This window comes from Octopus sinensis, linkage group LG16 (genome assembly GCF_006345805.1).
Source record: "Octopus sinensis linkage group LG16, ASM634580v1, whole genome shotgun sequence".
NCBI lineage: Eukaryota > Metazoa > Mollusca > Cephalopoda > Octopoda > Octopodidae > Octopus > Octopus sinensis.
In genome coordinates, this window is record NC_043012.1 from 27,200,812 (window position 1) to 27,226,165 (window position 25,354).

General features: G+C 38.9%; 1 protein-coding gene across 4 annotated transcripts in view; it reads right to left on the reverse strand.

Annotated features, from left to right (window-relative positions):
* The window catches only part of LOC115220276 (myotubularin-related protein 10-B-like), a 120,608-nt gene that overhangs the window by 91,067 nt on the left and 4,187 nt on the right, over nucleotides 1-25,354 (reverse strand). For 2 of the 4 annotated variants that reach the window (XM_029790387.2, XM_036509940.1), the window contains exons 2-4: nucleotides 24,284-24,331; nucleotides 16,533-16,593; nucleotides 9,220-9,356 (exon numbers count right to left, since the gene is read on the reverse strand). In XM_029790387.2, the coding sequence (XP_029646247.2) occupies nucleotides 9,220-9,356; nucleotides 16,533-16,593; nucleotides 24,284-24,331 (246 nt within the window). Of the gene's footprint in view, nucleotides 1-9,219; nucleotides 9,357-16,532; nucleotides 16,594-24,279; nucleotides 24,332-25,354 lie in introns of all 4 variants that reach the window. The other 2 variants (XM_036509939.1, XM_036509938.1) reach the window with 2 other exon arrangements.

Consider the following 25,354-nt stretch of genomic DNA (forward strand, 5'->3'; position numbering starts at 1 on the left):
TATTGCTAACATTTCTTCTTTCTTTTTCTTTATTTCTGGTATCATATATTTTTTGTATAATTCTTTACTTATTTAATTTTTCATCTATAGCTTTATTTTTATCTTTTATTGTAATTTTAACTTTCAACTACCTAATTTTGCAACACTATTATTCCTTTTAATTATTTGCAATTCATATTTCTGGATATATTCAGTTCCTTTTTCACAAATAATATTTTTTTGATTTGATTATTAATTATTGTTTATTCCACCAGTACAGTTAACCACCTCTGACAGCCTTACCACACTTATTTATTTATTTTTTTAAAATCAATCACTCAATCAAATTTAACTGCATGTAGCCTGGTGCAGCCATCTGGTTCGCCAGCCCTCAGTCAAATCATCCAACCCATGCTAGCATGGAAAGCTGACATTAAACGATGATGATTGAATTGTAAAGACAACATTCAATTATATTAATATTATACTAGCTGGACCCATGAAAAATTCACAGAAAACATAAAAAATGTAAGCATCTGTAAACAATGTACTGGTGCCATGAGAAATGTTTGTATATTATGACCGTCTGTCTTTATGTTCTGAGTTCAAATTCTGCTGAAGTCAACTTTGCCTTTTGTCCTTTGGGGCTCGATAAATTAAGTACCAGTTGTGTACTGGGGTCAATCTAATCAACTGGGCCCCTCCCCACAAAATTTTCAGGCCTAGAAAAGTATATTGTGACAGTTACAGAATATAGAAAGTAATGTAACACCAATGACTATATAATCCAACCAAAATATCTCAGTTACACAAACGTAAACGGAATTACTATTTAACCTTAGAATACATCGTACATATTCAAAGAACCTTCTTGGTTTAGTGGTACAGAACGTTTTTCTGGTATCCTTTTATTCTTTTACTTATTTCAGTTATTTGGCGGTGGCTATGCTAGAGCACCGTCCTTTAGTCAAAGAAATTGACCCCTGTAAGCTTGGTGCTTATTTTATCAGTCTCTTCTGCTGAACAGCTAAATTACAGAGACGCAAACGCACCAGTATTGGTGTGAAGCAATGGTGGTGATGGGACAAACATAGAAACATACACACACATATGGTGATGCTGGTTGGTAGATCCAGCGCAAAATCATATACATACAAACATATACATACATGCACACACATACACAAACACATATAGAGGCGTCACATGTGCTTGCTACAAAGGCAGACGATAAAATGTCTAGTGAGGCTACACAAGCGGAAAAGTCTAAAGTTAATTTTGCGAGTGCAGCAACTCACTCCTGTGAAAATATGCTTTTGTTCCAAGATTTTAATATTGTTAACAATTACTACCAACTTTGTTTCTGAAATTTACATGTATATAAAACAAAACTTACCCCATCATCTAGCTCACAAGTGGAAAAGTCTAAAATTAATTTTGTGAGTGCAGCAACTCACTCCTGTGAAAATACTCAAATAAACAAGGACGATTAAAAAAGATATCAAAGTTTACTGCAAAAGGAAGGTGGAAATGTGAAGTTGCTCCCTCCCAGTGAATTAATCAACACGACGGAGAGAAAAACACTGCTATATAAGACTTATCATGTCAAAAATAGAAAAATTGACTTCATGATGAGGGAAGCCATAGAGAAATGCTTGAGGCCAATATGGCAACAAACAAGTTATATAGCAAGGGGTAGTTGCTTCGGCACTGTAGAAGTGCATTTCCTTAGCAAACAAAATGCGAGGGAACATTCAACAACAACAATGAAGTCGGAAGAGATAATTCTCCTGCCGACTTACTTAGGAAGGAGAACTTCAAAAGTCAGGGTCAGTGATATACAACCAACCTGCCTTCCAGATCTATAAAGACAGTTCTAATCTCTAAATCCAAGTTTTTCCTGACTAGCACTGCCACTCCTAGGAGGAAAGATAAGAAAATAGTTAGCTGTTCACAACACTATATCACCAGTTACAGCGATCACAAATTAGTGACCTGTACGCTTGACCTAGATAGTATGTGTAGATGAAGCAGTTACTGGAAGCTAATATACCTTGAGCTTCAGTCATACATGGTCCTTAAAAGATAAAGGTGTCACTTACAACACCCAATAGAAGATCTCAGCCAAGTGTAAGCCCTACACCAACGGCAGTGGAAAGTGTGGTCTTTGTGACATGGAAAGATGGCTCATCTGGAAAAGCAGCTTAGACCCCGCCACATGTCTAAATTCAAGAACTGAACTTTTTGGATCATGTCCACACGTGGCTAAATATTTGTTACATTTTTGGTCCCCATTCAAGATTATAAATAGGACTTGCTTTCTATATTGTGTCCACGTACAAGCTTTTTATCTCTCTATACTTTTTACTTATATTTCATATATATTTTTTATATTGTTATATTTCGGAATGGTCATATTGCCAGTTTAGCCAATAAAAATCTTGCACAACAAATATTTAAACATATTTTTTATATATATTTGTTTTTTATATATTTTACATATTTATAGAGATATTGTTTTATAGGTTTTTTGCTCATATATATCTTTTACACATATTTTTTTGTATTCTACCTTCCATCCTGCATTTTCCCTGTGCGTATATAGACGCGTATATGGAATCTTTTGTGCGCGCATGTGGATGTGTGCATGTGTGTGTGGTATGTGCATGCATGCGAGTATGTGCATATATGGACGTGTTTTACTCTTATTGCTTATTTTTTACACATTTTTCTGTATTTTGCCTTTAGCCCTGTTTTTTCTTGTGCATGTGCATATATAGATGTGTGTATGAACCTTTTTTGTGTGCGTGTGTGTGTGCATATATAGATGTGTGCAGGTATGCGCGAATATAGACGTGTGTGTGTGTGTGTGTGTGTGTGTGCATGCATACGAGTATGTGTGTATACAGACATATTTTATTATTATTGCTTATTTTTCCACACTTTTTTTACACTTTTTTCTGTATTTTGCCTTTAGCCCTGTTTTTTCTTGTGCATGAGCGTATATAGACGTGTGCATGTACCTTTTTTGTGCGTGCATGTGTGTAAGCGGGTATGTATACATTTTCTGGCAAATGTGTGGGTGAGCATGTGTGTGTTTCAAGTGAGGGTGGATGAGTGTATACACATAAGCACATGTACGTGGGTGTGCAGGTGCGCATGTGTATGTGTGGACATGTGCGCTTACGTGAATACTATGAACATTTTTACTCCCTTACATTTACTCCTTCCCCTCAATGGTCATTCTACTAGCTCTTTTGTCTTAATAACAGTCGATCACACAGTAATTTCCCTTTGTTTAACGGTCATTTTCATAGCATTTTTTCAATGGCCAGATAACTAAAGAGATGGCGACGTGGGTTTCCGCCCCAACATCCGAAACACGGAATTTTATCATGGCTATCGAATAATTGTCACATATATTTACAGATAAATTCCTCTATTTACATAATATTGGGGTCTCTTTCATTTTTTTGTTGTCTTACCATTTCTATCAGTAAACATATATATATATATATTGTTATAAATCGGAATGGTCATATTGCCAGTTTAGCCAATAAAAACACACGCACTATATATTTGGTGTCATTATGACCATTCCGAAATATAACAATATCTGTTTCAACACACGACTTCACATAAAAAATCCTGCACAACAAATATTTAAACGTATATATATATATATATATATATCATCATCATTTAGCGTCCGCTTTCCATGCTAGCATGCGTTGGATGGTTCAACTGGGGTCTGATCTGGCAATGTTTCTACAGCTGGATGCCCTTCCTAACGCCAACAACTCTGTGAGTGTAGTGGGTGCTTTTTACATGCCAGACGGGTCTGGCAAACGGCCACGGTCGGATGGTGCTTTTTACGTGCCACCGGCATGGAGGCCCGTCGGGGCGGCGCTGGCAACGGCCACATTCGGATGGTTCGCTTACGTGCTACCGGCACTGGTATTACAGCTACAATTTCCATTGATGTTGATCGATTTCGATTCTTACTTGCCTCAACAGGTCTTCACAAGTAGAGTTTTGTGTCCCAAGAAGGAAAGGTATGCATAAGTGGACTAGATACATCCCAGGTAGAGGCCATGGGTTATGGCCTTACTTGTCTTGCCGGGTCTTCTCGCGCACAGCACACTTCCAGAGGTCTCGGTCTCTAGTCATTTCCTCGGTGAGACCTAAAGTTTGAAGGTCGTACTTCACCACCTCGACCCAGGTTTTCCTGGGTCTACCTCTTTCACAGGTTCCCTCAACCGCTAGGGTGTGGGCACTTTTTCACACAACTATCTTCATCCGTTCTCGTCACATGACCATACCAGTGCAAACGTCTCTCTTGCACACCACAACTGATGCTTATTAGGTCCAACTTTTCTCTCAAGGTACTTACACTATCGAGTATGAACACTGACATTACACATCCATCGAAGCATGCTGGCTTCATTTCTTGCGAGCTTATGCATATCCTCAGCAGTCACGGCCCATGTTTCACTACCATGTAGCATGGCTGTTCGTACACATGCATCATACAGTCTGCCTTTTACTCTGAGCGAGAGGCCTTTTGTCACCAGCATGGGTAAGAGCTCTCTGAACTTTGCTCAGGCTATTCTTACTCTAGCAGTTACACTTTTAGCACACCCACTTGGTCTCCTAGGTAACGGAAGCTATCAACTATTTCTAGTTTTTCTCCCTGGAATGTGGTGGAATGTGGTGGAAGTTGGTCTCTCTCATTTTCAGTGTTTATTGCTCCCGAGCATCTGCCACATACAAAAACTTTTTTCCTAGATAGCCTTCTTTTGACATTGCTGCACCTCTTATGTGTCCATAGCTTACACTTGGTGCATCTTGTAGAGTTTCTACCTATGCCTTTTCTACAGATCAAGCAGGGCCATCTACCTGATGGCATTTGTGATTTGTCTACCTTCCTACTTATTAAGACTTTGGTTTTAGCTAGGTTGACTCTAAGGCCCTCCGATTCTAATCTTTGCTTCCACACCTGAAACTTCTCCAGTTCTGATAGTGACTCAGCAATTAGAGCAAGGTCATCAGCATAGAGGAGCTCCCAGGGGTAACCTGTCTTGAATTCCTCCGTTATTGCCTGGCGGACTATGATAAATAGGAGGGGGCTGAGGACTGAACCTTGGTGGACCCCAACCTCTACCCGGAATTCTTCACTGTACTCATTGCCAACCCTCACCTTACTAGCAGCGTCCCTGTACATGGCTCGCACAGCTCTCACTAACTATTCATCTATCCCTAGTTTTCTCATTGACCACCAGATAAGGGATCGGGGGACCCTGTCAAAAGCTTTCTCCATGTCAACAAAAGCCAGGTACAGGGGCTTATCTTTGGCTAGGTATTTCTCCTGCAGCTGTCTTACCAGGAATATAGCATCAATAGTACTTTTCCCTGGCACGAACCCAAACTGCATCTCATCTAAACTAACTCTCTCTCTAATTAGTTGGGCTATATATATGTGTGTCTGTGTATATATATATATATAAAAACATATATTCCAAGAAAGCTAGACGTTGTGATCCAACCAACTAAGGGATAATATCTATCCAATATACTAATGGTAGAATACCCAATTATTAATTAATTTCAACCCGTTTAACTACCTTGTATTTCTGCGCGCTTGATTAACCTTTATTAGTTTATCTCTATTCTGTTTTATTCTGTCTATTTCAGCACCATGCCATCATCTTAAATATATTACTCTATAGTTTTGTCTTACTTATCGATGTCTAAGATAACCTTAGCTCATGCATTTCCCTTTAATCCGCAACATATTCCCTCAAACATCTATGAAAGTTCATCACACAGTCATTCGTCTAATTTTGTCTTAGACTGGCTCTCAGATTCTTCAATTCTCTTTACTATTACCAACATTTCCTGTCCCATTAAATTAACTATGCCACTACCGCGTGTAGCATCCCCTCTCTCTCTCTGTTGGATCAGGTAATGAAGGTTACAGAGAGGGTCATAGCCCAACTAATTAGAGAGAGGGTTAGTTTAGAAAAGATGCAGTTTGGGTTTGTGCCAGGGAAAAGTACCACTGATGCTATATTCCTGGTAAGACAGCTGCAGGAGAAATACCTAGCCAAAGATAAGCCCCTGTACCTGGAGAAAACCTTTGATAGGGTCCCCCGATCCCTTATCTGGTGGTCAATGAGGAAACTAGGGATAGATGAATGGTTAGTGAGAGCTGTGCAAGCCATGTACAGGGATGCTGTAAGTAAGGTGAGGGTTGGCAACGAGTACACTGAAGAATTCAGAGTAGAGGTAGGGGTCCACCAAGGTTCAGTCCTCAGCCCCCTCCTATTTATCATAGTCCTCCAGGCAATAACGGAGGAATTCAAGACAGGTTACCCCTGGGAGTTCCTCTATGCTGATGACCTTGCTCTAATTGCTGAGTCACTATCAGAACTAGAGGAGAAGTTTCAGGTGTAGAAACAAGGATTAGAATCAAAGGGCCTTAGAGTCAACCTAGCTAAAACCTAAGTCCTAATAAGTAGGAAGGCAGGCAAACCACAAATCCCTTCAGGTAGATGGCCCTGCTCTGTAGTAGAGGCGTAGGTAGAAACTCTATAAGATGTACCCAGTGTAAGCTATGGACGCATAAGAGGTGCATTAATATGAAAGGAAGGCTAACGAGGAAGATAGTTTTTGTATGTTGCAGATGATCGGGAGCAATAAACACTGAAAATGCGCAAAGAACAACTTCCGCCACATTCCAGGGAGAAAAACCAGAAGTAGTTCATAGCCCTCCGTTACCTAGGAGACCAAGTCAGTAGCGGGGGAGGGTGCACTGAAAGTGTAGCTACTAGAATAAGAATAGCTTGGGCAAGGTTCAGAGAGCTCTTACCTCTGCTGGTGACAAAGGGCCTCTCGCTCAGAGTAAAAGGTAGACTGTATGATGCATGTGTACGAACAGCCATGCTACATGGCAGTGAAACATGGGCTGTGACTGCTAAAGACATGCATAAGCTCGCAAGGAATGAAGCCAATATGATTCGATGGATGTGTAATGTCAGTGTGCATACTCGACAGAGTGTAAGTATCTTGAGAGAAATGTTGGCCCTAAGAAGCATCAGATGTGGTGTGCAAGAGAGACGACTGCGCTGGTATGGTCATGTGGCAAGAATGGATGAGGACAGCTGTGTGAAAAAGTCCCACGCCCTAGCGGTTGAGGGAACCTGTAGAAGAGGTAGACCCAGGAAAACCTGGGATGAAGTGGTGAAGCATGACCTTCGAACTTTAGGCCTCACCAAAGAAATGACTAGTGACCGAGACTTTTGGAAACATGCCGTGCGTGAGAAGACCCGGCAAGCCAAATGAGACCATACTCTCGTGTCCTATGCCAGGGGCGTAACCAGCCCACTTATGCGTACCCTTTCCTTCTTTGGACACTAAAACGCTGCTTGCAATGACCTGTTGAGGCAAGTGAAATCAAAATCAAATTCAATGACTGGCGTCCATGCTAGCAGGGTGCAAAGAGCACTATACGAGTGTGATCGTTGCCAGAGTGGCTATCAGGCCTCCATGCCAGTGGCACGTAAAAGACACCATTCGAGTGTGATCGTTACCAGCATCGCCTTACTGGCACCTGTGCCGGGGGCATGTGTAAAAGATTCAAGCGAGGTCATTGCCAGTACCGCCTGGCTTGCCCCGTGCCGGTGGCATGTAAAAGCACTCACTACACTCTCGGAGTGGTTGGCGTTAGGAAGAGCATCCAGCTGTAGAAACTCTGCCAGATCAAGATTGAAGCCTGGTGCAGCCATCTGGTTCGCCAGCCCTCAGTGAAAATCGTCCAACCCATGCTTGCATGGAAGGCGGACGTTAAACGGTGATGATGATGATGATAATAATAATACACAAGAGTTTTTTATTGCATTGCAATTATATTACCAAGTGTACTAAATTGTTGAAGGTAAAGAGATATTTTACCATTAATTTCTAGAGCAATAAGAAACTGAAGGGGATCAATAGGTGGTTCATCAACTTTTAGACATTATATTATATTAACTTATTTATTTATTTACTAAAATGACAATTACAAAAATATACATACATGTATAACATATCATGCTTTACATATAAAAATATATTTATATATAAAGATACCAGTAATTATTAAAATATAACACAGGAATAGAAATTGGGAAAATAACTTACAGGTGTTTCAGCCAAGAGGCAAAATACCTCATTCTACCTTTATTCCTCCAGTAGACTGAAGTAATAAGTAGATGAAATGGAGGTACTTGGGTGTTGCTCTAGGCTTCATCAGAGATTTTATAAAGTACGTAAGGTTAAGTTATAAATAAATATAAATATAAAATAAATAAAAAATGCACACACATTTAAATACTCATACATATACATATACAGTAGCAGATTCATTCTGCCCACTCACTCCTCATTGTTTGTTACCCTGTTGTTGTTGCCACAGGTGTTCACTTGATCACTACCACAACCCTCCACCTCCTGATCCTGCAGCTGCAGTCTCCTCCCAACCTCACCCAACATTTGACTTGACTATGTACTTCACCCCCTTTTCACACAGCCGTCTCTGCTTGCTGGCATCATAAGTAGTTGCAGCAACCTTGCTGTCCTCCATCACTACTCTGTTGCCTCTTCCTTGTGCCATCATCAGAACTACACATCTTGCATCTCACCCACTGACATAGTTCTTGCCCTGTTCATCCATGCATGTGACCAGCACAGTTGGAGAGCTGTTTATACAAGAAAGAGAAGCTAGTGAAATCAGTGATGATACTCTGAGCACCACTCTGAGTATAGGTAATCAAGTAGCAACCATCAAAATAAAACTTTATCAAAAAAGGAAGCCTAACTCCGTTACTAAAAATAACAGCCAATTCTCTCTCCTGCCCCCCAAAAAAATGGAGAGACAAGTCTAAAAAAGAGAAAGAAAAAAGGATTGTCATGAAAAGAATATTTTTGACTGGACCTAGCTGGGGATAAACGAATGTCTGTATATTTCTTTCCATGTCTAATGATGATTCAAGAGGAGTCTTAAAGGTTAACAAACATCATGTGCACTGCACCTCTTCTGAATACCTCATAAAAAAAAATTAGTTTTGATATTTCTAAAGTTCATTTTTTCACTTTAATTGGTATAATTTTTAATATGCTTTTGTTCCAAGATTTTAATATTGTTAACAATTACTACAAACTTTGTTTCTGAAATTTACATGTATGTAAACCAAAACTTACCCCATCATCTAGCTCACTTGAAGTTACAAATGCTAATTTATAATTGGTCAGATGTAGAGCACCAGATACACCTTGCTTATAATTCATGAATGAGTTGAATTTTAAAACTTTCTCTATGCTAAAAATGAGCTTCTCTCCTGTAAAGGAAATAAAAACAGAGTATTAATTAACAAACATTACAAATAGATTTACTATTATTCATCTGTCATTCTTTGATGGCACTAAATTTGTTTTGTCCATCTCCTAAGGAACACATAGTTCTTTAGTATGCTTATTTTAAGGCTTTTTAAAATTACTTTTCTATTTTGACCCCAGTACTTGACTGGTAAAATTAAGTATTGGTCAAATACTGGGATCAAAGTAATCAAATGGTCCCTCTCTACAAAATTGATGGCCTTGTGCCAAAATTAGAAATATTTTCCCAGTTTTAGAACCTTTTCCATAGTTCTTTAACAGCTTCCACAAAGAGAACCAGTACATCAGCATATAAACATTACCAAGAACAATCAGTTATGAAGTCTTGTGTCTCTACCATAATTAACATAAGGATGGAGTGGGGTCAGAGACCTAGTAAAAATCTATTTGTGCACTAAATACCATGTTGAACTTTCTCCCAGTTATAGTCTGTGTGAACTGCTCTTTCAAGATACCCATTTACAACTAGTTTCTGAAGCCACCATTAGATTGTTGAGCACAAGTTCTTTCTGAAAAGCCTTGGCTTTTCATTTTGGAAAACAAAAAATTAACTAGTTTATTTTGTTCTTATCTAGGAACTTTTGCATTGTTTTATCCTATTAAAAATATAGCAGATGTGGTTCAACTTCATGATATAAATGACACAGTACTACAATTCAATTCAAGTATATCTTGAACTATTTGTACTGAAATCTCAGTTTCCTACTTTCAAGAGTCGGTCGTTAGTTTGAATCCCTTAAAATTATGACCAACTCATAAATGCCTAGTTGCTTTTGTTTGATACTCTTATGGCACTTTTGATTAACTATACATAGCATTGCGCTTTCAATGTTTCATCAACTATCTCTAATAACCAAATGTTTTTCCAGTTTTCATATCCATAAGATAGTAACCATACTGTGCCTCCTGCTGGCTCCACTTTGTATAGTGTCTCATTATACCACTAACACTTCTCATTCAACAAACTCTCATACAAACAATTCCATACCATTTCTCACTGTTACTGGCAGCAAGTGCATTAGTGTCATTTCAAATATTTTTCCTCAAAACTATCCTGATTTACACAGACACACTCCAAACAATTTGCAGCATTTCATAACTTACACAGTCAAAGCACAAACTTCTAGCTTTTAGCTCCTCTCCTGGCTAGATATACTTAATGTCTTCTTGTTCTTGATATCATTCCTTGTTCTGCATTTTCCTTCTTTTCACTATTTTGAAGAATATCACTTCACTTCTGTAGCTCTATTGATTGTAATTATACCATTATATTGCTGCCATTTGTCTGCTGGATCTTGTTCTCGCCACAGAGCTAATCAGAAGATTGCAGCTAGATGTACTTTAGGAATGTTCTACAGTTCTCTGTTACAGTTCTTTATTCTCTACTTCTCACCAGAATAGTACTGTTTGGAAATTTTGAATAACAGGGATATTTTAACCTTCATCAACTACTTATTTACCTCCAAGTCTTTCTCATCCTCAACCAAAAGTTACTAACCACTAATCTAAGTTGAGTGTACAAATATTTGCATCTACTTGCATTGTCTATTACATCAGATCTAACTTCTTTATACCAACATTGACAACAGAGTAACTGAAATTAAAATCTGCTAAATAAGACAGTTGTGATTAAGGTAGGACTGCTTGATGTTATTGAGGTGCTATTATCTGCTAGCATATTCAGGAACAGTTGTTGTTATGATTTGATAAATGGTTTATGTACAGTAATTTACAACCAAATACCTCTGTACATATATTTAGTACTATCAACATGAAAGAGGCTGATTTAGAAGACTAAGGGATTTATTTACTGGATTTCAGTTTTAGTTCAAAGTAGTTTTATAGTCTTTACACTAGTGTGTTTACACTATTGTGGTTTATAGTCTTTACACTAGTGTGTCTCTTTGAATTACTCAGTTTCCAAGAGAATAAACCTCCTTACAACTGTTGTGGTTGCTAGTCACTGAAATAGTGTAGGTGGAAAACTGAGAGGCTTTTGAGGTAGGTAGATCATACACCTACAGCTCAATAGAAAAGAAAGATCAAAATAATAAATGTAGCCTAAAGGTGGGAAAATAGGGAAATACTAAAGTACAAATTTAGCAACACATTGTGAAATTTGAGCCAGTGAAGAACGGTCACTCTGTTGCTAAAAGTAACTGCAAAATCTCCTTCACAAGTCAGATAAACAGAAAAAATAATCTTGGATGGAACACTTTTTGACTAGGTTTATATGAGGAGTTAAACAATAACAAATGGAGTTTAATTATTAGAATGAAAGAAACAGAAATTCATGGTTTTCTTTGAAGTAAATAATGAAGTAACAAATGTAATTTACAATAAAGAAACAAATCAATGAAACATTTATTCAGGTTTTCTACTACTCAGCATTATTTTAAAAAAATTTTTTAATCATAAATATTAAACTGGTTATGCACTAAACTTTAATCTTTTCCATGTAAAGATAATCATAAAGTTTCTAACAGTACATAAAAGAAATAATTTTAGAACAATACTACAAGAGAAGAAATAGTTACAACAATAGTGGTAATAGTTTTATAACAAAACATTATAATAAAAGCTATTGAAAAGAAAGTTAAGTAGATTAAGAATATTTGCCACTATTGCTGAATGTAGCATCCACAGTTCGCTTTACAGTAGATTTAACATTCAATGATAGTATGAACTTCACCACACAGTAAAAAAAAAAATTTTTTAAAAAAAGGAAAGAAAGAAACAAGAAAAAGAAGGTATCACAGGGTGAAGGAGACTCTTTGGTATTGTTAAAAGTAAACTCCCTAGTGCTGATACTACAATAAAATACACCCAGTTCACTCAGGAAAGCAGCTGTGGATAGGAAGGACATGCATCTGTAAAAACCATGCTAATGTAAGAAACAGAGGTGATGGAAGAGAGAGCTCTTTAATTTTGTCAACAACCCCACCTCTTGTACAGGAAACCGAGGATGGCTTTTCTTTGTTGCAATGTAACATGACAATGGACAACAAGAAGTAACAATATACTTGAGAGTATCTCATCCATGCCAGCATTAAAAGCTGGATGCAAAATGATGATTCAGGCTTTCGAAAATTATAGAAGAACTAAAGAGGAGACTTAAAAAACAGAAACAAGAAACAGATTGATGAGGGATGAAAGAAATTCTAAGTGACAACAAATCAATAGTATAATTGAATCAAAACATAAAATTTGTGTTCAGAATTTACATTACCTATACAGAATTACTTTGAAAATACAAAACATGAGATATATCACAAATTTAACTAAAAGAATATAACTAGAGGCAAGTCCAACTCATCAAAAAGTGAAAATATTTTACTGAGTCAGGACACGTTTTGACAACCTTTTCCTCTTCAATGAACTAGATATGTTAGTTAGTTAGTTAGTTAATTTGGCTCAAAAGCAAATAGCAAGGCCATGTAGGGGGACATGGAGTTAAGTACAGGGTGGTGTTCATGTAAAGAGTTCAGGCCACTTGAGGTCAAGGGAGGCTTTGAACAAAGCGGTCGTCGGCATCTTCACCATCTCGTCTGGCAGCTTGTTCCACGGATCCGCAACCTGGACGGAGAAAGCTCCTCTCCTTCGATTGAGATGAAATCGTCGCAGGTAGAGCTTTTCGGAATGACCCCGCAGCCGACGCTCTGGAGCAGGAGTGAAGAACAGCTCTTTCGAGAGGTTACACTTTCCGCTTATGATGTTGTGGGCGAGAATGAGATCACCACGGCGGCGGCGTTTTTCAAGAGAATAAAGGTCGAGCGTCCTCAGCCTTTCTTCGTAGGACAAATTTTTGAGACCATGAACCATGCGGGTAGCCAGCTTCTGGACTCTTTCGAGATGCTGTATGTCTTTGAGGAGATAAGGAGAAGAGGCTTGAATCCCATACTCCAATATGGGTCTCACCAGCGTGACATAGAGTGGTAGGAATATGGCTGCTGTGAGCATTCCGAATGAACGTCGAATCAAGAACAGAATTCCGTGTGCTTTGTTGGTAGCATGGACGCACTGGGCCGAAGGCGAAAAGGAGGAATCCACCAAGATACCTAGGTCCTTTACCTGATCGGTCCTCTCCAGCAGCAGACGACCCGGCTCGAAATCAAGTTGAGTTGCAGGAGTAGAGCCTACAGGCAGATGAAAGCACTTTGACACGTTCAGACACAGGTCCCAATTGTTAGACCACTTCCAAATTTGGTGGAGGCATCAACGAAGATCCTCTATATTACCGCGAGGAGCGACCAGTTTGATATCGTCGGCAAATAGAAGAGTGTGTTGCGTGAGGTCGTCGGGCAAGTCATTTATGAAGACTAAGAACCACAAGGGCCCAAGCACTGAACCTTGAGGCACGCCACTGCTCGCACTGGAGACGTCGGACCACGAACCATTAACTTGGACTTGGAAGGAGCGATCTGAGAGGAAGGCACCAACCCATCGTACAATATCCGGATGGAAACTATATGCTTGAAGCTTGACAAGCAATAGGCGGTGGTTTACCGAGTCAAAAGCTTTGGCAAAGTCCAGTAAAACGATGTCAACAGCATCACTATCATCGAGGATGCGCGTCACCAATTCTTCCATTACTAGTAGGTTGGTCAAGCATGATCTCTTCGGCACGAAGCCGTGTTGGGAATCAGAGATAGAGGCTGTGTTTAGGAGGTGGAGCATCATACTTTTCTTAAGGATGGTTTCGAACATCTTGCTGATAATTGATGTACGGGAAACCGGTCGGTAGTTAAGCGGGTCTTCGCAGCTCCCTTTCTTGAAAATTGGGCAGATTATCGCTGTTCTCCAGTCTGCAGGTATAACACCCGTCGCCAATGACATATTGAATAGTCGTGTTAAGGGCTCGCAGATGACCAGAGCCAACGCTTTGATAACCGTGGGTGTATGCCGTCAGGGCCGTGACCTTTGTTGACATCGAGGCCTTGAATAACACGTTTGACTTCGTCCCGCGTGATGACCAATCGAAGCATTGGAGGTACCGGTCTATTAAATGGAGGGGGTTCACGACCATCATCTTGTTTGAAAATAGTTGAAAAAGCCTCGGCAAATAATTGACTCTGTTGATAAGGGTCCTCAATCGATACGCCTGTTGAGTCTACCAACGTTGCAATCTGGTTGTTCAAGCGGGAATTCCGCTGGACATGGGCAAAGAAGGTTTTTGGATTGCTACTGGCATTTGCCGCGATTTTGTATTCGTAACTGAAGCGTTCTTTCTTTTCAATTTTCACGGCTCGGTCTCGTTGAGTTTTGTACACCTCAAAAGCTGCAGTCGAATCCAGATTTTTGAATTCAGCCCAAGCAATATCTCTGAGTCGACGTTCTCGTTTAACCCTCTTCGTCACCCAGGGCTTGTGTTTCTTCCTCTTGGGGAGCCCAACGGGAACTGCCTGGTCAGTCAAACAGATTACATATGCTTTGAGGGATGACCATAGTTCGTCAACTGAGGACAACGTCATCAGGGGTTGCCAGTCCAGAAGCGCGGAAGCCTCGGTTAGAATTTCAAGATTAATTGCAGAGAAGACTCTACATGGCAGCGAAGTAGTCGTGGGCGTAGAAAAAGTTGTGTGCATGACGAACTTCAGGACCGCATGATCACTCTTGGCAAGAGGGGCGCACACAGATACGTCTGACACTGATCTTGGATAGCGGGAGAATACCAGATCTAGCATAGATGGCTGCTGCCCAGACCGATGCCTTGTCGGATATTCAACATGTTGCGATAGAAAACAATCTTCAGCCACGTCAAGAAGGGCCTGGCCGAACCGGGAAGATGTTGTACAAATTGATGCAGGCCAATCGATCGTGGGAGCGTTGAAGTCTCCTAGTACCAAACAGTCATGCGAAGCTGAAACGAATCTTATCGCTTCGAGTAAATGAGCATCGTCCTGGGGATCGGCAAGAGGCGGCCTGTAGACAGCCAACACGGGCAGGCAAAACTCAGATAGGCTCAGCTTGCAATAGACGGCATCGAATTTTGTTGTAGGCTGAGCATTAGTGGGTAGAATACCGCTGGACGGTTTGTGCTCAGACTTAACATACACAGCAACACCTCCACCTCACCTTTTTCCTCTGTCACATCTATATATATCTAGTTCATTGAAGAGGAAGAGATTGTACCGGTGAATATTGCTGCTAGCCTTCTGTCAGTAGTGGGACCAATGAAACTTATGTTCAGTTTGAACATCTATAAGTCAATACATGAAGGAAAAACATGGGCAGGAATGGATTGCCAGAGGGTTAATATGTATGGGTAGGAAAAAGGAATAATGCAGGGTCTGCTCAGTGAAACATAGCTGGAGAATGAACTATGAGAGTGATGTGAGATCTCTGGTGGAGGTTGTATGCAAACTAGCTAGTTCAGAGATGCACAGGTTGTTGTAGCAATAATAAAATAGGCAGATAGAGAAGTCAACCCATCCGTGCACCAAAGATTGGGTTGATGAGCGAGTTGTTCCCAACCCCTTTGGATAGCTTTCTTTTTGATACAATCTAGGATGTTTGTCTGCATTACTGCAGCTTTATTACAGATATTAGTACAATATGCTATTGTGGGTTGTTTTCTTTGCACTTTGTAGAATGTCAGCAATTGATCAAAGCTGAAATACTCTATAGCTCTGAAGAAAAAGTATCCAATTTAGTATAGCTCAAATTACATACCAAAAGTTGGGGATCATAAGAAAGGATAATCAATGGATTGTGAACATGAGAAGACCGAATGTGGTGCAGATAAGATAAACAGTAATGTTATGTGTACAATAAAAGAATATTTGATTACAATAAAAGTGATATGAATGAATTGGCTAAGTATTCAGTAAATACACAAGATAAGCAGAAACTGGAATATGTGAAATTGTCAAGTAATATGAATTTATTTATAAATTGGAAATATTAAATCTTGTTCATCAACAAAATGAGTTAGATGGTATAATGAAAGTCAGAGGCGAGAAAATCATATGAATTAACTTGCCAAGCTGTAACTAATGTCCAAAAAATTATAGATTCTGATTAAGGGGAAATAAAACAGATAGCTAGTCATGTCTTATAACTTTTTATATAACAAAACATGACGATAATAACACTGATAAAACAGAAAAAATTACAACCTGATAAGAGTTTTGGTTGAAGATTAGTGTTAGGATTTAACTGCATTTCTCCATGTTCATTCTGAAAAAAGGAAACAAAAAGACAGTAATACTAGTTATTTTATTCAAGAAGAGAAACACACCATAGTTGAGAAAAAATACAATTTTGTAGCATTTATGTCTTTTTAAAATAAAAAAAAACCTTAGTGCTATCTCTTCTAAGCCTTGTCAATTTTGTCACATTTATACAATATGTTTGTTGTTGAAGATGATATTCTTCAGTGTTTCAAGTAAAAAGATAATGGACGTTATTTTCAGTACTTTTGTTTGGAGCTGGTTGCAGTAGTTTTGAAGTTGCACAGCTGTAACTGGGTAATGGTAGAAAGAGGTAACTGTGACATTGGCCTAAATAAACAAATAACCTACAAGAATACTTATGATTGATGTTCTAGCTATGATCATACATCTTTCATTCACACAGTTACTTAGGGATGATACCCATATCCTTCCTTTTTAAGATTGTGAAATGTGCGGTGAGAGAGATTTGAATGCTATTTCTAGTAGGCTTATCAACCATTTACAAAGTCCTTGGTTGTATGTCATCTGCATTTAATGCTATGTCTAAGTTTTATTTGGGTGTAGGTAGAAGTTTTTAAAAAAATGGGTGAAAAGACAGACCTTTCAATGCACCATTTCAGAAAGTGAATTCTAAGTGTGGTGTTGTGCATCAATTTCAGAGACAGTTTACTATTTATCCTTAGTATTGTGTTTAAAAGAAATGCTTAATATTTCATTTATAAGTGGGTAACAAACAAGGAATAATGAACCAGAAAATCTTCTTAAAAAAAGTTATGTACTGAAACTTAAATGGGCTGGTGTTATATTGGATCATCAATATTGGCAAGATTGTCTTAATAGAGTCAGAGCCCCTTCTGTTCCAAGCAAGTTTAGCTATATTTTCAAGTGGTTACACTCATGGATAACCAGCCTTCATGTATCACTGTAGAGGCCATATTACTAAAATTAATAATCTCTGTTGTTTTACTAGAGAGGAAATGATGAAGAGCAAAAGAACAGAAAAGAGCAGGAAAATGAACTAAAAAAAAAAAGTATTACAACTCTCTTTCTGTCATGACTCACTCAGAATTCTTCAACACCCTCATCTATTACATTTACTGTCTATTTGCCCTCATACTTCCATCCACACATAATGAAGGACAGTCCTTTAATCCCTACACAATCCACCTTATCACCTTTCTACACTATCCTCTCATTTTTTTAATAACCTCTGATACTAATCTCTTCCTTTTCCTTTGTTCCCTGTCATTCTCCCTATCCCAGTTAGTGCCTATTCTGCTACTCTCTCCACAAGTGCTGGTGCCTTGCAAAAGGTAACCATGACACTCTGTAAAGTGGTTGGCATTAAGGACATCTAGTTGTAGAAACCATGTCAAAACAGTGGGGCATGTCACTTATCAGATCCTGTCGAACCGTCAAATCCATACTAGCATGGTAGATGTTCAATATATGATGGTGATGATAATGTTTTTACTTGTGAAGAGATTGTAAAAATTGGTAGATTTGTAGAAAAGATTTAATGTAAGTAGTCATTTGTGATGAAAATGTTATGAATGCATGGTTGTTAATTAATTGCATAGCAATAACTAGAAAACAGATACACTCAAAACATGATAATGGAAAAGATGTTGGTAATAAATTGAATGCAATTAGTGACATGGACATACAAACATAACAAAGAAACTGTTTTGCAATTTTTTCATTATGAAATTTCAAGTAAGCTGAATTAATCTCATCAGAAATCAGTGTATCCAGGATAGACTAATTTCATCAACACATGTAGGAACAAAGTTAACTGCTCCCTTTCTTCCACATACAAATTAGCTTGCTGAGCAATTACAACTCAATGGAAAAAGTTGAAAAAACATTCAACAGGTTTCATGTCAAAACCTAAAGATATTTTTGGTCCAAGCCACTTGATAAAAAATCAAACAAATCAAAGTCAGGTAGTTTGTATGTGCATAGAAGGAATACATAAATTGCTCTGGTTATCATCTCCAAAACCTTATCTGCTATTAATTCATTGATTAAATCATCAAACATATTGTCACTCAAAGAATGATTGGTGACTCATTTTTTGAAGAAACTATTTGAAACAAAATTCCCAAAACAAGAGGCCATAAACATTACTAATGTAAATAATAAGTTACAAGAGGTAAATATATATGAGAGAAGAGATCAAAGTTTTCTTTAGTCCCACATACCATGTAGTACAGCTATTTATATATAAGCATTACACAACCTGCCATTCACTGAGAGAGAGACCTTTTGTTAAGAGAATAGTTGTATGAAATTTCTCCATCCTGTTCTTAGTTTAACAACTATACTTTCAGAACATCCTCTTCCACTGCTAATTAGGCCATGATAAGAGAAATTATCTACTACCTCCAAAGACCCTCCGGGGCATTTGAGAAAATCTATTTCTCATGTATTATTAGTTTTTACTGCTCCTGCACACCTATCACACAGAATCTACTTTCTCCATTAATCTTCCTGTGATTCCATTGCATGCTTTGTATGCATCCCCAGTTTCTACCTTCATCTTTTCTAAATAGAGAGCAGGGTCATTTTCCTGAAAGGAGTAGAGTCCTGTCTGTTTTTCTGCTTAATAGAACTGTGTTTTTCTGCTTTAAGTCACCAGCATATAGCAGTTCCCATGGACAACCAATCTTAAACATCTCTGTTATGGCCTGATGCATTATGATGACTAGGAGAATACTTAGAACTGAACCCTGGTGAACACTAAATTAGTTACTATACTTATCACTAACTCTTACCTTACTGACAGCACCCCTACATAGCTTGCATGGCTCTCATCAGCAACCCCCTGACCACAGAACAAGGAACTCGTCAAAAGCCTTGTCTAGGTCAAGAAGTGCCAAATATAATGGGTTACTTTTAGCTAAATTCTTCTCATGTATTTGCCTTAATAGTAAGATGGCATCAGTAGTACTTCTTGATGGCACAAAACCAAACTGCATCATCATTATCATTTAACATCCGTGGTCCGTGCTGGCATGGGTTGGACAGTTTGACTGGACTGATACGCTAGAAGGCTGCGCCAGGATCCAGTCTGAGTTGGTATGGTTTTCTATGGCTGGATGCCCTTCCTAACGCTAACCACTCCTAGAGTGTAATGGGTGCTTTTATGTGCGACCAGCACAGGTGCCATTTGCGTGACACTGGTATCTGCCACAACCATGATTTTGCTTGGCTTGATAGATCTTCTCTCAAGCACGACATAATGCTAAAGGTTTTGGTCATTGCCTCCATGAGGTCCAACACTTGAAAGGAGTCAGCCACCTCACCTCCATGAGGCCCAAAACTCAAAGGGAACTCAGCCACTTTGCCTCCATGAGGTCCAACACTCGAAAGGAACTCAGTCACTTTGCCTCCATCAGACCCAATGCTCAAAAGGTATTCAGCCATTTTGCCTCCATGAAGCCCGACATTCAAAGGTTGATTTGCATTTTACGTGCCACCAGCACATGTGCACTTGGCATGACAGGTCCACTTAAGCAGAGCACATCGCCAAAGGTCTCGGTCACTAGGCATTGCCTCTGTGAGGTTCAAAGTTCGAAGGTCATGCTTCACTGCCTCATCCAATGTCTTCTTGGGTCTACCACTATTACAGATCCCCTCCGCAGTTAGAGATTGGCACTTCTTTACACAACTGTCCTTGTCCATATGCATCACATGACTATACCAGTGCAGTAATCTCTCTTCCACACCACATCTGATTCTTCTTATGCCAAACTTTTCTCTCAAGATGCTTACACTCTGTCAAACATGCACACTGCCATTGCACATCCAGTGAAGCATACTGGCTTCATTTCTCTCAAGCCTACATATGTCCTCGGGATCTGTGATTTGTCTGCCTTCCTACTTACTATGACTTCAGTTTTTGCTAGGTTAACTCTAAGGCCGTTTGATTCTAGACCTTGTTTCCATACCTGGAACTTCTCTAACTATAAGAGCAAGGTCATCAACATAGAGGAGCTCCTAGGGGCAGCCTGTCTTGAATTCCTCAGTTATTCCCAGGTGGACTATGATAAAAAAGAGGGGACTGAGCATCGATCCTTGGTGAACCCCTACTTGTAACCTGAATTCTTCGCTGTACTTGTTGCCAACCCTCACCTTACAGGTAGTAGCTTGTACAACTCTCATCAACCACTCGTCTATCCTAGTTTCCTCATTGACCACCAGATAACAGATTGAGGTCTCTCAAAAGCTTCCTCCAAGTCATCAAAAGCTAAGTACAGAGGTTTATCTTTGGCTAGGTATTTCTCCTGAAGTTGCCTTACCAGAAATATAGCATCAGTGGTGCTTCTCCTTGGCACAAAACCAAACTGCATCTCATCTAGACTAATTCTCCCACTAATTGGTTGGGCTATGACTCTCTCCATAACCCACATCACCTGACCCAACAATTTGATACCTCTGTAATTATTTCTATCTAAGGTATCACCTTTACCTTTGCAGCAGCTGACTATGGTGGTACTACACCAGTCATTGGGTATGACTCCTTCACGACCCACCTGATTTACAATATGGGTGACAAGACAACCTACACTGCCAGATATTTTAAGCAACTCAGCAATGATTCCTGATGGGCCAGGGGCTTTCCCTGCCTTCATATCCTTAATTGCTTTATCTACCAAGGCACTGTCAAGTCAGATAGCTGATCCCTCAGTTGGGTCAACATTTGGCAGACTCTCCTCCTCCCATTCATTCTCCACATTCAGCAGTCTTTCATAATGGCATCTCCAAGCCTCTTTCTTTGCAGATTCATTAAAAGCAAGTGCACCATCATCCATGCAGACACATTTCTCTCCTATGACATCACAATTTTCTCTCATACACTATCTTGCAATCTGAATAGAGGCAAACTTCTTTTGTGTTTCTCCCTTGGCCCTGAATATAAGCAAACATCGTTTCTGCTTCTCCCTTGGCTAGATATACTTGTCCCCTAGCTTCCCTTCTGGCTATCTGATTCAGTTCCCTGCTGCTCCGACTCTTCCAGGCCTGTTTCTTTGTTCTAATGGTCCTATCTACGGTATTGTTCCACCACCACATTACCCTGGGTCTGGAAGGGACTTTGCACCAGTCACTTATTTGGTCTGTGGTACTCAGCAAGCTGTCTCACAGGAATTACCAGTTGCCCTCTGTGTCACAAGTTTGTAGTTCTTCCTCCTTCTCATCAAATTTCTCAATTAGAATGTCTCTAAATCTCTAACCATATGAAGGGTTCTTAAGCTTTCAGATCCTTCTTTTCCAGATTGGTTTGCTTCTTGGCATTGTTCTGGCCTGAAGTCTAAAGTCATTAACAACTAGTCTATGTTATGGGGTACATTCTTCACCAGGGAGAGTCTTTGCATTTAAGAGCAACCATGCATCCTGCTATCTGGTGAGAATGAAATCTATCTGGAGTAAAGATTGTTTGCCAACATAGCATGACAGTCCTGGTTTAGGACCGCCATGTTATGTTGACAAACAATCTTTACTCCAAAGTACTGTTGCTGAATATCTCTCATTGTGAGATTTTAAAATAGTGAAATCTATCTGGCTAGCAGAGTTACGTGATTGATAGGTTATCAGGTGACTGGCTGGCTTGCTTTCTGACATTGGCATTTCAGATAAAAAGGTTATTCGCATCACAGAACTCCAGTAGCCTTGTTCTCACTTTTTTTCAGGCACCAATTCCATGGCCCCTATGAACACCATGGTAGATACTGGGTTGCTGTCTGACATGCCCATTGAAATCCCCCAGCAACAAAGATGAGATCACTATCACTACTCTTGGCGGTAGCCTGTAGAAGAATATCATAAAAGTGGTCCTTCTGTCCATTTTGTAGGCCAGCCTGTGGGGTGTAGGCAGATATATTTGCAGCTATACTATTCTGCAAGACTAGCCTGAACTTAAGTACCTTATTGCATACTCTAACTACCTCTATGACCTTGTCCACTCATTTCTCAGCTAGGAGTATGCCCACAGCACCTACTCCATCACTGTTACCTTTCCAGAAGATTTTATACCTATTTCTTTATTACCCACAAGGGGCTAAACATAGAGGGGGCAAACAAGGACAGACATAGGTATTAAGTCGATTACATCGACCCCAGTGCTTAACTGGTACTTAATTTATCGACCCCGAAAGGATGAAAGGCAAAGTCGACCTCGGCGGAATTTGAACTCACAACGTAGCAGCAGACGAAATACCGCAAAGCATTTCGCCCGGCGTGCTAACGTTTGTGACAGCTCACCGCCTTCCAGAAGATTTTATACCTTGCCTGTGAAGAACCTGGCTGAAGCTCCTCTCCACCTAACCTCTTGGATGCAACATACATCAACATGCCTCCTTTCAAGCATCTCAACAATCTCGTTAGATCTACATTTCAGTGTGCCTACTCTGAAAACTGGGAGGGAACACGGGAAGGAGAGATGTTATTCAGCACCTGAAAAGAAAGTTCTAATATTTTAATGTTAAATAAGGTAGCTAATTGGCAGAATCATTAGCATACTGTACAAAATGCTTAGCAGTATTTCATCTGTCTTTATGTTCTGAGTTCAAATTCTACTGAGGTTGACTATGCCTTTCATCCTTTTGGTGTTGATAAATTAAGTATCAGTTGGACACCGAGGTCAATGTAATCAATTTAACCCCTCCCCTGAAATTGCTGGCCTTGTACTAAAATTTGAAGCCAATATTTTAAAGTTAAATAGAATGCTTAATATGCCAGTGTATGATTTGTGTTTAACTCTTTAAGTTCAATACCATAGATATCTGCATTTGGCACCAAATTTTAAACTGTACAAAACCACAGTTCAAATAGTGTTGTTGTTTAGGGATCAAAAACTGGAACTAAGCACTTTTCTGTGTGAAAAACAAAGTTTAGCTTCATTTTAGAGAACCTTCCAGTCAAAAGACTTCCAGTTTGCACCACATGCATTTATTTGTTTTATCAAGTAGATTTCTCTGAATTTGCTTTTCCTTTAATTTTCATGTGTAATGGCAGTGAGTTTGAAATTGGTAATATTATTTATTATGATCTATTTCTTCATTATCTCATTAGAAAAATGGAACCCAGGAATTAATATCTTTGCAAAATATATATGGAAACACTTCTGTGAAATCAACTTTACTGTATTCAATCTACCTTGGTAAGTGAAAAGACATGATACAACAGATAAAACAATATTCACATGGTAAATCAGTAATCATTATATTGTATCAGAAAATTTCATCCAAACTCATGCAATGGTTATATCTTTGTTACTTTTAGAGCAAGCCAACTTCATTTCATCAAAGTCTCTAGTTTCTAACAGGATTGAGAAACTTTTATAGCGAAAGCACCATAAGAGATTGAAAACTAATAGAGCAAGCATATATTTTGTAAAATAGTCCTAAGCTGTGGACAGAGTTGATTATTAAAATGTTTAAATGGAACAACAGTGGTACCTACCAAAGTAAGACATATTTCAGATATAATCTTTTGATTCATGTATATTTAATAAAATATGAAAAATTTAGCAGGAGAAACAAAGATATAGAAATGTTTAGCAAAGCATTAAAAGTGCTAACATACCAGTTATGTTTAGTAGAACAGAGTTTCAGTGAAAATATAAAGGAAAAGAGAAAAAATGTGATAAAATCATATGATGCAAAATTTCTAAGTTTGAGGTACATACTCACATTAAGATTGGTATCATTATTGGAGAAATCAACATATGATTTAAAACCCTGTAAACAACAGCAAGAAAATACATATATAAAAAAATAAATAAATACTTCAGAACAGGATTCACTTTAATGTTGTTATTGTTATTATTATTATTATTATTATTATTATTATTATTATGAAGGTGGTGAGCTAACAGAATCGTTAGCATTCTGGACAAAATGCTTAGTGGTATTTTGCCCGTCACTACGTTCTGAATTCAAATTCTGCCAAGGTTGACCTTGTCTTTCTTCCTTTTGGGATTGATAAAATAAGTACCAGTGAAACACTGAGGTTGATGTAATCGACTAGTCCCCTCTCCCTAATTTCAGGCCTAGTGCCTATAGTAGAAAGGATTATTATTATTATGGCTAAGGTAGCAAGCTGGCAGAATCATTAGCGCACTGGGTGAAATGCTTAGCTGTATTTCGCCCATTGCTATGTTCTGAGTTCAAATTCCGCTGAGGTCAACTTTGCCTTTCATCCTTTCAGGATCAATTAAATAAGTACCAGTTACACACTGGAGTTGATGAAATCGACTTAATCCCCCTAACCTCAAGCTGCCCTTGAGGCAAAAATTTAAAATCATCATTATTATTATGGCTAAGGTGATGAGCTGGCAGAATCATTAGCATGCCAGACAAAATACTTAGCTTGGCAGAACTGATAGCACACCGGGCGAAATGCTCAGCGGTATTTCGTCTCTTGTTACATTCTGAGTTCAAATTCCGCCGAGGTCGACTTTGCCTTTCATCCTTTCGGGGTCGATTAAATAAGTACCAGTTATGCACTGGGGTCGATATAATCGACTTAATCCGTTTGTCTGTCCTTGTTTGTCCCCTTGTGGGTAATAAAGAAATAAGTATTTCATCTGTCTTTAGATTTTGAGTTCAAATTCTGCTGAGTTCGACTTTTCCTTTCATCCTTTCGGGGTTGATGTTATAGGCACCAGCTGAGAACTGGGATTGAAATAATTGATGAGATCCCTCCCCTAAAAAATTTCAGGTCTTGTGCCTATAACAGAAAGAATTATTAAAATGGCTCTT